The 12,553-nt window shown below is 47.3% G+C and overlaps 1 protein-coding gene across 3 annotated transcripts in view; it reads left to right on the forward strand.

Moving 5' to 3' along the window:
• Vwa3b (von Willebrand factor A domain containing 3B) overlaps positions 1-12,553 on the forward strand; it is a 163,533-nt gene that overhangs the window by 63,206 nt on the left and 87,774 nt on the right. For all 3 annotated transcript variants that reach the window (XM_021171396.2, XM_021171379.1, XM_029476472.1), the window contains exon 9: positions 10,702-10,892. In XM_021171396.2, the coding sequence (XP_021027055.1) occupies positions 10,702-10,892 (191 nt within the window). The remainder of the gene's footprint in view (positions 1-10,701; positions 10,893-12,553) is intronic.

Consider the following 12,553-nt stretch of genomic DNA (forward strand, 5'->3'; position numbering starts at 1 on the left):
TTAAAAAAAAAAAAAAGGAAAGTTGTCCAACAAGTGGAGGCTACTAGGAGGAATTGGAGAGAAAAAAAGCCCAGGAACAGAGTCAGGGAACTTTGTAACTCACAGAGGTGTTACAACTACTTGGGAAGGTCCTAGGGAACCGTGATGCCCAAGTGCAGCATTGCTCTGGGTATCACAGCACAGAACTTGTCCAGCACACACCATGATCAAACTCACAATGCTTGGCATTCAATCAGAGATTACCATGCAGAAAAAAATTCAAAAAAGGGTCACCTTTAATGAGAGAGAGAGAGAGAGAGAGAGAGAGAGAGAGAGAGAGAATTTATCAATCAGCCAAAATGGACAGGGAGAGGCAGAATGTCCTGGAAGCTGAGGGAGATGTTCTGGTAATGGATCCGTGGGCTGGCTAACCTTTTCATAAACTCGATACAACCTAGAGTCACATGGGGAGGGGGAATTGCCTTAAAGAACTGCCATTATCAGACTGACTTATGTGCATGTCTGTGGGGCCATTTTCTTAACTGTTAATTGATATAGGAGGGGCCAGCCCACTGCGGACGGTACTTTCCCTATGCAGGTGGACCTGGGCTGTATAAGTAGCTGAGCCAGCTAGAGAAAGTGAGCCGGTAAGCAGTGCTGCTCTTGGCCTCTGATTCGGCTCTTGTCTCCAGGCCTCAGCTGTGAGTTCCTCCGCTGTCTTCCTTTGAAGATGGACTCTGATGTAAACATCTAAGCTGAATGCCTTCCCCCCACAGACTGCCTTGGTCAATGTTTTTATCTCGGCGATCCCAAGAAAACTCGGTTGACTGGCCTTCACCACTGCTTCTATTCTAAGCAGCCTAGAGTGAGATACCTCCTTTATTGACCGAAGGAGAAAGAATTAAGCCCAGGCCTTAGGCTTGAAACCCAGTACAGATCTGCCAGAGCAAAATAGCACTGGGAAAAGCTACTTGATACCTACAGACAGCCTACCACCTGTCTAATGCCCAGCTGGAACTGTGTTGGGCCAGGTGCCTGACCCCTACTTCTACCCCAGCTGCAGAGCATGGAGGAAGACTTAGCTCACCATGGGGGAAGGGCCAGGCACAACTATTACCAAGCTCGTACTCAGAGATGGGGTGCTAAGCCATTGTACTACCACCTGGTAGAAACTTGTGCCTCCAGGGGACATACTTGAATTTCTGGTTACATCTCTGCCAGCTGTGTGATGGATGGGCCTCAAATACCTAAGACTGTGTGGGTACTCGCAGCTGTGAGACTCAGAGGTCGCTTAACTTACCATGTGCCAAGATGGTTAGGGGGCCACATTCACCAACATTACCCCAACCACAGACCACATAGTATGACCCCCAAATCCCATTTGATGTAGGTAACTGAAATCATAAGATTCTGTCCCAGAATTGAGTGCTCGGTCTGCCAGTGTAGGGATCTCTGTGGTTGTCGTGCTAGAAGACATGTCCCCATGGAACACTTGGACCTCTGCTCCAGCTGGCATCACCTGTGGTAGTTGCAGTGGTCATGAATCAGGGATTCACCTCATAGGCTGGTCCTGGCAGGTTGTTGGCTTAGGTTGTAACACAGGTTGGTGGCAATGGTGGACATAGTTGTGACTAGGGAGCCATAGCCTGAAACTAGTCACTCACAGTGATTATGTCCAGAGCCAGACAGAGTCTTCCAATGTCTGGCCTCAGGCTGGTGACTGTGAAAGAGACATGGTGACCTTTTTAGGTCACAGGGGTGGCCGGTGAGACAACCGGCCCACTTCTCTTCATTCTTTCTGAACAACGCACCCTCAGCATAGTAAGGCTTGGGCTGCCCTTTGCTGCTGAAGCAGTGACTGCATGCTGATGGCAGACTCAGCCTTATTTTTTATCCGGGTGCCACCCAGGGCTGAAATTATGGAAGTGACATATGACTCCATGTGCCAACATGCATCTAGCAGGCGTGTCCCACCTTTGGACATTGAGACGCCGTGTTGTCATCCACAAGACTCATGCTCAAGAAACACATGATCCATTTACCAAGAAAATCACACACACACACACACACACACACACACACACATTCTTTAAATGTGTGTGTGTGTATGTATGTATAGGAGTATGGATGTTTTGTCTCCAAGGATGTCTTTGTACCCCATGTATGCCTGGTGCCCAGGGAGGCCTTTAGGTTCCCGGTGGCTGGAGTCACAGATGTCTACAAACTACCACGTGGGTGCTGGGAGTCGAATCTGGGAACTCTAGAAAAGCAGCCACTTCTCTTAAGCACTGCACCATCTCTTCAGTCCCTCACAGTGTTTTAAACAAGTTCCTGATCTCAGGTCAGGTTGCATCATAGCCACCCTGGATGGTGACACCTGAGGCTTTCAGGAAATCATGACATCGTGCATGGGAAGTAAAGAACTTCCTTTTGAATAAGCAGTGGATCTAGGATAAAAACCAAGAAGGAAATTAAAATTTCCCCCTGAAACAAAAGAAGAGGGAGACATAGCTTATCAAAGCCTATGGTAAAATTAGTGCCAAGGTGAGTGTGTGTAGCATCTGTGCCCCAAGAGAGAATGCAAAGATTTGAGACAGCCTGTCACTGCCCCCCCCGACCCCACCCAGGAGCTAGAGCTGGGAGAAGCAGCCAAACCCCACTGAGTATAAAGAAAGGGGCAGAGAGGAAGTAGAGAGGGTAAAACCTAGCAAAGATCTACAAATCAGAGCGGAGTCTTCGGACAGACAAATGCTGACTTAGACCAAGTAAGGAAAGGACAGGAGACACCAATGAACGAGACCAGAGAGTGGGAGGAGAACATTACATCACAACTGACACTTCAGAAAGATAGGCTGAGGTCACCTCGAACAGCCATGCATAAACAGACCAGAGAACCTGGAGGAAATGGACAGATCCCTAGACAATAGCCTTCCAAGAGTGGTTCAGGAAAGAACAGAAAATCTAAATAAGCTAATGACGAGAACATATTAATGGTCATTTGTAATATACTGACACCTGGCAATATACCGAGAGGCAAATACCATGTCTCAGGAAACATCAGGAAGACGAGCGTAAGCCTAGCCACGTGTTGATCAGGTGTACTGGTTTCCACAAGCTAAGTGTGTAACTGGTTGTGGTGGTTAATTATGCCTCCATACAGGGCTACTGATAAAGTGTAGGAGTGGGTGTTGGCTGCTCAGAGGTCCTGGGCACATCACCCAGGCACTCCCTCTGTGTAGGATCCAGGCAAGATTCTGAAACAAGAATACGGCCTCTTTTGTCATAAAGGACTAAATGGTTTTTCCAAACTTGAGAAAGCAGAATGCAGAACTATTTTTTTTTTGGATTATGCTACAGCCCACACATTTCAAGGGCTCTTCATTTGGGATCTTCTCCAAAACCATCTGTGACCCATTATCGACAGGGAGCCTCACATGCTGGGTGGTCATGCTTTAATCACGAAATGAGGAGTGCCTCAGAGTTTACTCTCTGATCTGACTCTGAATATTGACTTGGTTCAAAATACGGATTCGATATCATGAGGCTAAGGGCTCTTTCAAGATCTTTGGACAGGTCTGAGAGTGTTTATCGAGCCAATGAAGACAGAAGATGGTCATTTTGTGTATTAAATAACCAACAAGATTTTGTTGTAGTCCTGAGTGGCGTTGAGACTTGGAGAAATGCAGTCAGAAATGTCTTGACACTGGCTTTGCTCACTGCTGCCACGAGCCTCTTGAAAAGAGACCATCTGTGCCACAGTTTCTAAACAAGCAAAATGTGAGCGGTCCAGAAAGCTAGATTTAAAAATGCAAAGAGAGCTGGCCAGATGGTTCAGTGGTTAAGAGCGAGCATGCTCTTGCATAACAAAGGCCGTGTAACACTGCGGGAAAAATGGATTCACAAAGGCCAGGTGTGGCAGCATCTTGGGAGGCTGAGAAGGAAAGACAGCAACTTAAAATCAACTGGGTCCAAAGTGAGTTTCCATTGCGTCAGGACCACACAGGAAAACTCTCTGAAAACATAGATGCATAAATTCATGGGATGACCCCAGAGTAAATCTATGTACCTACCATAGATTGATTTTTGACACGGGTGTCAGGAGATTTCATTATGGGGAAAATAACCACCCAACATGAGAGGGCATGGGAGTAAGCGCCTCACTGTAAAAGCTAAATTATAATACTTTGGAAAAAACCTTGGCACAAATGCATATTTCCTTAGGCTCAGTAGTATTCTGCTTGTTAGCACCAGGCAGGGCAGCAGAGATAAGATAAAAGGGTCCACGGTGGTTTGAATGAGAGTGGTTCTCACAGGCTCACATGCTTGAATGCTTGATCCCCAGCTATTGGCACTGTTTGGGAAGGATTAGGAGGCATGGCCTTGTTGGAAGAGGTGTGTCCAGGCTAGGAAACCCAGTCTTGCTCTCCTTCTCTGCCTGCAATTTGCAGCTCAGATGTGACCTCTCAGCTCCTTGTGCAGCACCATGCCTGCATGCCTGCCACCACGCTCCCCACCATAATGGTCATGGACTAACCCTTTGAAGCTGTAAGCAAACCCCCATCAAGTGTTTTCTTCTATAAGCTGCCTTGGTCATGGTTATCTCCTCATAGCAGCAGAACAGTAGCTAAGACTGGGACCCCAGAAATGTGTGCTGCTTCACGCTTCAGTGGACACTATGGAGAAAAGGGGAAGACCCAAGAATGGAAGTACTTAGAAACAAGATGTTCGCACAGACTCTAGACCAGTGGCTCTCAACCTTCCCAATGCTGCAACCCTCTAATACAGTTTCTCATGTTGTGGTGACCCCCAACCAAACTATCATTTCATTGCTACTTCAGAACTGTAATTTTTTTTGCTACTGCTATGAATAGTAATGTAAATATCTGATACATGACATCCGGAGGGGTCATGACTCACAGTTGAGGACCACTGCTCTAGATGAAGGAAATCGGAAGGATAGTTACCGTTCGTAAAGAAATGAGTGCTAACCCAGTCTTCATCGCACACTTGTGGGAACTTCAGGTCTTACAATTTCCCAAAGTCTGTTTATACTTTTTCTTTCTGTCTTCTTAACCTCATGAGTCCACTTTATATCCAAATCCTGAGTTGATCTATAGACCTTGCCACAACCTGGCTATATGTTGTTGCTGCTTCTGGCAGTGGTTTTTTGATGCAGGGTTTCTCTGTGTAGCCTCAGCTGTCCTGTCACTCACTCTGTAGGCCTGGCCTTGAACTCACAGAGCTCCTCCTGTTCTGCTTCCTTAATGCTGGAATTAAAGGTGTCATCCCCACCCCACCCTACCCCACCCCCNCCCCCACCTCTGGCTATTTTTAACAGTTTTTAAAGACTTTTTTTTTTTAATTGTAGGTGTATGGCTTATTTTTTGTATGGCCACTGTGCGTGCCCAGTACCTCTGAAGGCCAGAAGAGAATGCCAGATAGTCATTTGCTACCATGTGGGTGCTGAGAATTGAACCCAGGTCCTTTTAACTGCTGAGCCATCTCTCTAATCTCCCCATCTTGTTTTTTAAAAAAGTTGGTGCTTAAGGTACAGGTTGAGGTCAAGCCACCTCAGTGGTCCTCAGCTTTGCCACTTGGAATGGCTGCTGAGTTGTGGGCTCATCAAATCGCGCTGTGATTTCCCCTCCCACCGTTTGGGCTCCTGGTCATGTTTTCTTCATATCCTTGAGCAGGATTGTCCCTGAACTGACAATTGCTCCCCACTGCTGAGCCGAGCCATCTGCAACAGGTGTCATGGTTTAGAGTCTCCCGAAACTGCCCCACTCCCAGCTGAGATGCTGCTTGCATGGAAAGCCATTTCTCACACACCAACCAGCTGGTGAACAGAAGAGAAACTGGGAGGAGTATGGGCAAAGGAAGGCTCTTGTTTCCTCCTCCAAGTTTCTTTGTTATTACCACTTTGCTTCCATTTTAAACCTGCTTCTTTTCTGCCTCATTTCTTTCCCCTACTTTCTTCTCCACCCTCAGAGTCGTGTAGAAATTAGTGACCCTGGAATTGGAATAAGCACACTGGGCAAGCAACAGACCCTTCTTTGCAATGGAAGCCATGCTTTGATTTGTCAGAATTAGCAAGAAGGAACAAACAAACAAACGAAAATTAATTTACAGCATTCCTGGGGTCGGGGGAGCAGGCCTAGAGCTCCCTGGCACCCCTTTCAACTCTCCCAAGAAGTTAAAGGCCACAAATTCTGACAGGCTTTTCCCTGACATTCTATTCAGAACAGAGATTAAAACTTCCTGCTCAGATTCAGGCACACACTTGACATTAGGCTCCTCGGTGCTCCCACTGGGCCTCAGGCCCCATGTGTAGTGCCCAGGACACCAGATATTAGCAGAGAAGCAGCTCTGGGGTAATGGTGGGTTTCTGCTCTCCACCTCCCTCCTCCAGGCTGGTACCCGTGAGGTGTCGGGCACATGCGTTCAGCGCTAGATGCTTTAAGCAATGTGCATTAGCAGAATATATCAGACAAGCACAGAGATGTGTGCAAATGCTCAAAGGTGACTTCTGTCTCATACTGTCACCACCTGTCCCCTGGCCTCTGCCCAGAGCAGGCTTCATTCTACCTTCAGAGGAACCACAGAGTCTGCTGAGGAGTCACCCACCTCATCAGTGGGAGGGAATGGACTGTCCATGAGTCGCTGTTCTTCTCCCTCCATTCCCAGCTGTCCTCAGTTCTGCCAGCCCCTCCCTCCCTCCCTCCCTCCCTCCCTCCCTCCCTCCCAGTGTGTATTGTGCTCTGGTCTGTAGACCACAAGCCCTCCACAATGCTCTGGACAGAAAGGCGTTAAGATGAAATACTTTCGGGGTTCCTAATAGCAGGATTGGGATAGATCCTGTTTGTGGTGAGTGCCCCTGCCTACCCCCCAAAAAAGGTTTAAAACAAGGTAATCAGTCATCTCCAAGTTTTTAGATCCCCCAAATTTTTGCCTAAGGAGCCCTCTTTTTTAGTAGCAGCCATCAGTGCTCAGCAGGGGCAAAGCATGTGGATTGACTATGCCTTGTCTGGAAACTGAGCGCATCCTGTAGACTGATAGTTCCCTGAAAAGGCCCATGACCTAGCACAGCAGGAATGAGGTGGCAGTTGAGTTGCTTTCAGTGGATGAGGGTAGAGGGTGAAGTTTGGAGGGTGGTAAGTCCTTGATGGTACCCCTGATGATCTGACTTTGAGGGTAGGTGTATGAGTGTCAGAGGGAGGGGGTGGTGGTGGGTGAGCCGTACCCAATATCATTTTTTATCACAACCCTGGTTAAACCATGGTGGTCTTCAAAAGCATTAGTAAGTATGGCTTCCTGCCTGGAAAATGTTCTGAGACCAATCAATGGGATGGAGAGGACCAGGCAGGGAAGTTCTGTGCTTCCCTCCTTCAAAAGCTCCTTTAGCAATCTGTCACACGCTTGGACTAGGAGGACCCTGGGATCAGCATCACCTTGAGCTCACAGCCTGCAGTGAGGGACTCAAACACGCTCCTAATTAAAATAACCGCAGGAGAACCGAGAAAGGATCCCTCCTCCGTCACGCTAATGAACAGATGCTGCCCCCCTCCTTCCCCTCCTCGGGCTAACGAGGCTCAGTCACTAATTGGTATAATTAGCAGTGAATGAACATGAAAACCGGCTTGGCTCTCCCTCACCTCTCCAGCTCCGATGTGTCTGAGCTCTCTGCTTTGAATGCTTGCCTGCCACTGATACCCTCTATGAAGCTCAGGTTGGAAGGGGCCTGCAACCCCCTTCAGGTGGTCATTGGAAGCCTGACTCCTGCCCAGAAGGGGAAGCGGCTTGGCTTTACCCTCTGTCTCGCATGAACCTGGAAGAGTGAAGGTTTGTCTCTTTAAACACCCTTGCTAGGGCCGGTTTTGATGACTTCCAGAAGGCTCTTTTTTGTCATAAATGTGGACTTATGCTTGATGCAGGGCCTTCATCTTTTTTCTAAGAAGGCAGCCCCTAAAACAGAGCAAAAGGATGTGTGTTGCTATGGAGATCATTGAATGAGAAATTTATTCCCCATCTCCCTGGTCAAACAGGGAAAAGGAAGCAGCTTCCTAGGCAGGAGCAGAGAGGTGTCCGCGACGCAGAGTCAGGAGCGGCTGGAGAAGTCATAGAACAGCTCCTCCATGGAGGCTGATCTCCCCACAAGACCCAGCTCCAGAGCCTTGCAGTGGTGCCAGGAGCTCTCTAGGGAAGCCCAAGGGGCTGGATGTCCTGGGAGGCATCTGATTTGAATTCCTTGAGAAAAAGATAGGACAACACTGTGGTTTGTGGGGGAACCACCTGCTGGCATTCAGGATGGGACTCAGTGGGGCTTTGGGTGCCATATTGGCTTAAAATTCGAAAGCGGAAGCCAGCTTCTCTGTTCACTTCTGACCCCAGTAGGTTTCTGAGTGAGTTCTTTCAAGGCGTTGTATTGAAATGTGAGGAGATGGCCCATCTGACGGCTCACGGGCAGCTTTGTTGCATAGTACTGAGAACTGATTGGTTGCAACTGTTTTATTTCCCCGGGTCCTGTTCTAATTGTATGGCCCCTTAAATATGACAAGCCTGGTAGAAATTAAATCTTTCATTTAAAGATTTATTTCTTAATATTCTTTTTAAATGTTTATTTATTTATTCATTTATTTAATGTATATGAGAACACTGTAGCTGTCTTCAGACACATCAGAAGAGGGCATTAGATCCCATTACAGATGGTTGTGAGCCACCATGTGGTTGCTCGGAATTGAACTCAGGACCTCTGGAAGAGCAGTCAGTGCTCTTAACTGCTGAGCCATCTCTCTAGCCCTTAAAGATTTATTTATTTATTTATTTATTTATTTATTTATTTATTTATTTATTTATTAAAAAGGTGTCTGTGTGTCTGTGTGTGCTTGTGTGGTGAATAAGTGCACATGCAAGTGTAGGTGCCCTCAGAGGCCAGGGGAGGGCATTGGGTTCCCTGGAGCTGGAATTACAGGCAGATGTGGCCTGCCTGGTATAGGTGCTGGGAACCAGATTTGGGTCCTCTTCAAGAGCAGTGCATGCCACTAACCACTGAGCCATCTCTGTAACCCTGTAGTGGCTAGATTTTGTCAACTGGATACAAACTGTAGTCACCTGGGAAAGGGGAACCTCAAACAGGGAATTGCCTCCATCAGCTCTGCCTGCGGGCAAGTCTGTGGAACATTTTCTTGATTAAGGATTGATGTGGGAGGGTCTAGCTCACTGTGGGTGATCCCACCCTGAGCAGATGGTCCTGGGTTATCTAAGAAAGCAAGCAAGGTGAGTGAGCCTTGGACACAACATTCCTCCATGGCTTCTGCTTCAGTTCCCGCCTTGAGTTCCTGGTGTGGCTCCTCGAGATGGTGCACTGTGAATGATAAGATGACACACACCCTTCCAGGTAGTTCAATGTTTGTCCTAGCAACAGAAAGCAGAGTGGGACAAGCCCAGGGGTTACCTTGTAGTCTCAGGCTCTGAGGGCTGAGCCAACCATGAATCAAACACATTTAAAGAAAAAAAATACAGGACAGCCAGGGCTATAGAGAGAAACCCTGTCTCACCAAAAAAACAAAAAAACAAAAAAACAAAAACCCCAAAAACCAAAAAACCAAAAAGCCAAAAAAACCCCAAAAAAAACAAGAAGCCACTGCACTGGAAGTGTGCAGGTTTGTTTGCCATTGTTCCATGTGTACACGTTGCTTGTGTTGGCTGTTACACGTGATGTAGAGGTGATTTAAAGTGTACAGGCTTTGTGCAAACACTACATTATCACAAGAAATTTGAGCAGCATCTGATGGAGGCACTCACAGTGGGTGGGAGTCCTGGTCCAGTCCTTCCTGGATATTGGATCAAAACTGATGCAAAATCTTGGTCTCCATCTCAGACCTCCTGACTCTCGTGTGTGTTGCTGGAGAGTTCAGAAGCCACTGATACTGAGAACTGCCTATGGGAAATCCCACTGCCACACTGGGGACCAAACATCCATCACGTACACTTTCCAGTGCACTCTCAAAACACATCTACAGAGTAGCACTAGGTTTACCACTGTGAATTATGCGTAAGTGGTAAACTGGGTCTACAGAAACTCAGGTATCAGGAGTCCCATTAGCTAGCAGTGTGTCAAAAGAGAAGTTCACCATCAGCCCACAGAGAAGAAGGGATGCAATATTTCAATGGTCTGGCAGCATAGAATAAATTTCCAATAAATATAAAATCAGGCTCTTCAAGAAGGCCAAGAGGATACCATCTTTCATCTGCTGGTAAAGATATTTGCTTGAGCTTACAATGGTAAAACAGATAAATTATGCCCGGCAGTGGTGGCACACGCCTTTAATCCCAGCTCTTGGAAGGCAGAGGTAGGTGGATTTCTGAGTTTGAGCCCAGCCTGGTCTACAAAGTGAGTCCCAGGACAGCCAGGGCTATACAGAAAAACCCTGTCTCAAAAAGCAAACAAACAAAAAAAACAGATAAATTACGTTTGAGTCACTTGCCTAAGATAGTAGACGGCAGGCACAGCAGGACTTGAACCCAGAGCTTCTGACCCTGTATGTAATGCCTTCCTGACACATGGCTTTGGTCTCTCAGCCAGAGTCCTGCTGTAGTTCATTCCTGACGGGAAATGTGGGCTCTGTTGCCTAGCAGCGGGGAATGATCCAGATTGGTAAACATGAGGTTGGGAGTGGAGGAACTGCTCATGCCTTATGAGTGGCTGATGCACTATGATTCCAGAACCAAGGCCTGCTGAGAGTAAGGAAAATGCAGAAGACACCTGGGACTCCCAGAAGTGGCTCCAGAAGTACGGCTTGAAGGCTCAGAAGCTGACCTTTTACGATGTCCTCGCCCACTGCTCCTTCCGCCATGCTGATGGAGTTGTTGATATAAAAGCCAAACCAGAAAACGAATCTGTGCAGACCAGTGCGGTAGGTGAAAGGCGGTAGGGCTGTGGGCCTTCCCTTGGTGTCTGAGGTGGGCAGCAAGGCCTCCCTTGGGTCAGAAGCCAAGGGCAGGCCACATTGAAAGATGGCAGGGGAGGGTATTAGCTAGGGTTTCCATGACAAAGCTGTCCTTTTGCTTTCTAACTTCTCTAAATGGTACCCATGGGAGTACTGAGAGCCAGGGCATGGTTCTACATGTCTTAGTCTGCTCTGAGTGGATAAAAACAGAAGCCTTGATGGTAGGTGCTTCATGAAGAAAAGCTTATATTTAGCTTGTACTTTTGGAGATCTAATAACACAGAGGTACCATCTTTTTTGGCCTCTGATACAATTCCCCAGCTCCTAGCTGTGCCACATAGAAACAGCCATGAACAGAAGGGGACCAAATGGGTTGCTGACTTCATTGTTTAGCAGCTTGTGCTAGTGAACACCCATGCTGTAAGAGCAGCATTACTGCCCATCATTGGCAGTCCCCTGTTGTGGGAAATAATTTTAAAAAAAGGACCCATATGTTCTGCACTTGTGCCTTTCCCCCAGCGGCCTGGCCGGCCATGCACTGGTGGGCAATGGCCGACCTGTTTTTATTTTGTGGAGGCTCTGATTCAGTGCTCCACAGTCTCTCCACTCAGCCCGCTAGGTTCCCACTGGCTGGGTCGCTACCATGCCAAACTCATGCTTCAAATCCCCCACAGCTTTTGTAGTATGCCTCAGGCAAACCAATGCTTCGCCTTCATACCTTTCTCTCTTGAACCCAGACTAGCAGCCACGTGAAGGAAAATACAACACAAACTTAGTTCAGAAACAACTCAAGTGTTGGGCACAGTAACTAAAATCCTAATCTTGTAAGTCTTATTAAATTTAAATCCTCCAGTGGTGGATTCTTATGGATCCACCATTGAAATCAAGAGACACATCTTGTCCTCACGCTATCCCTGTCCAAAAAAAGGCCTAACTCTCTCCTGCTTCCTCTCTTCCTCTGTCCAACCTGGAAGTCCCACCTACTCGCCCAGTGATTGGCTCCTTTATTCATTAGGAGGTTGGTTCACAGGACTGCCTGAGTATGTGACTCACTCCTTGTCTGCATCCCCTCCCAGAAAAGCAGAATTAGCATCAAAATACAAACTGCACCAGGCCTGTCCACAACAGTTCCCAATGATCTTCCACTAGACCCTTCTGTAGAGTTTCCATGACACTTAGCACTGCCACCCTGGGGACCTACCACAGACACTTTTGGAGACTCACTCAAATTTCCAAGCTATAACAACAGTTAGAAGTATATTATACCCAAGCCACCAGCTGGATCAGTAGAAATTCAAGCCTTATAAGTGCCTGGGTTGTTCACTGTATGTCAGAGGAGAGAGTCTTTGTCTGCCTGTATTGAAAAGAAAGGAGAAACTGCTGGTGAGTGTGTAAAGAACCAAGCATCTCCTCTTGAATTTCCATTATCTTAAAGACACAGTGTTCCAGTTGGCACCTACCAATATACAGTAGATTTCCAGTAAACATAAAATCAGATTCTCCAAAGAGTCACGGTACCAGACAAGTACGCGTCAAGCTCTGAGAGATGTAATTCCATTGTACCAAATGGTGTCCATGAGGATGCTTCTCACAGTGTCTGACTCCGGCTGGCAAGGACCAAATTATTC

Source organism: Mus caroli, chromosome 1, assembly GCF_900094665.2.
Source record: "Mus caroli chromosome 1, CAROLI_EIJ_v1.1, whole genome shotgun sequence".
NCBI lineage: Eukaryota > Metazoa > Chordata > Mammalia > Rodentia > Muridae > Mus > Mus caroli.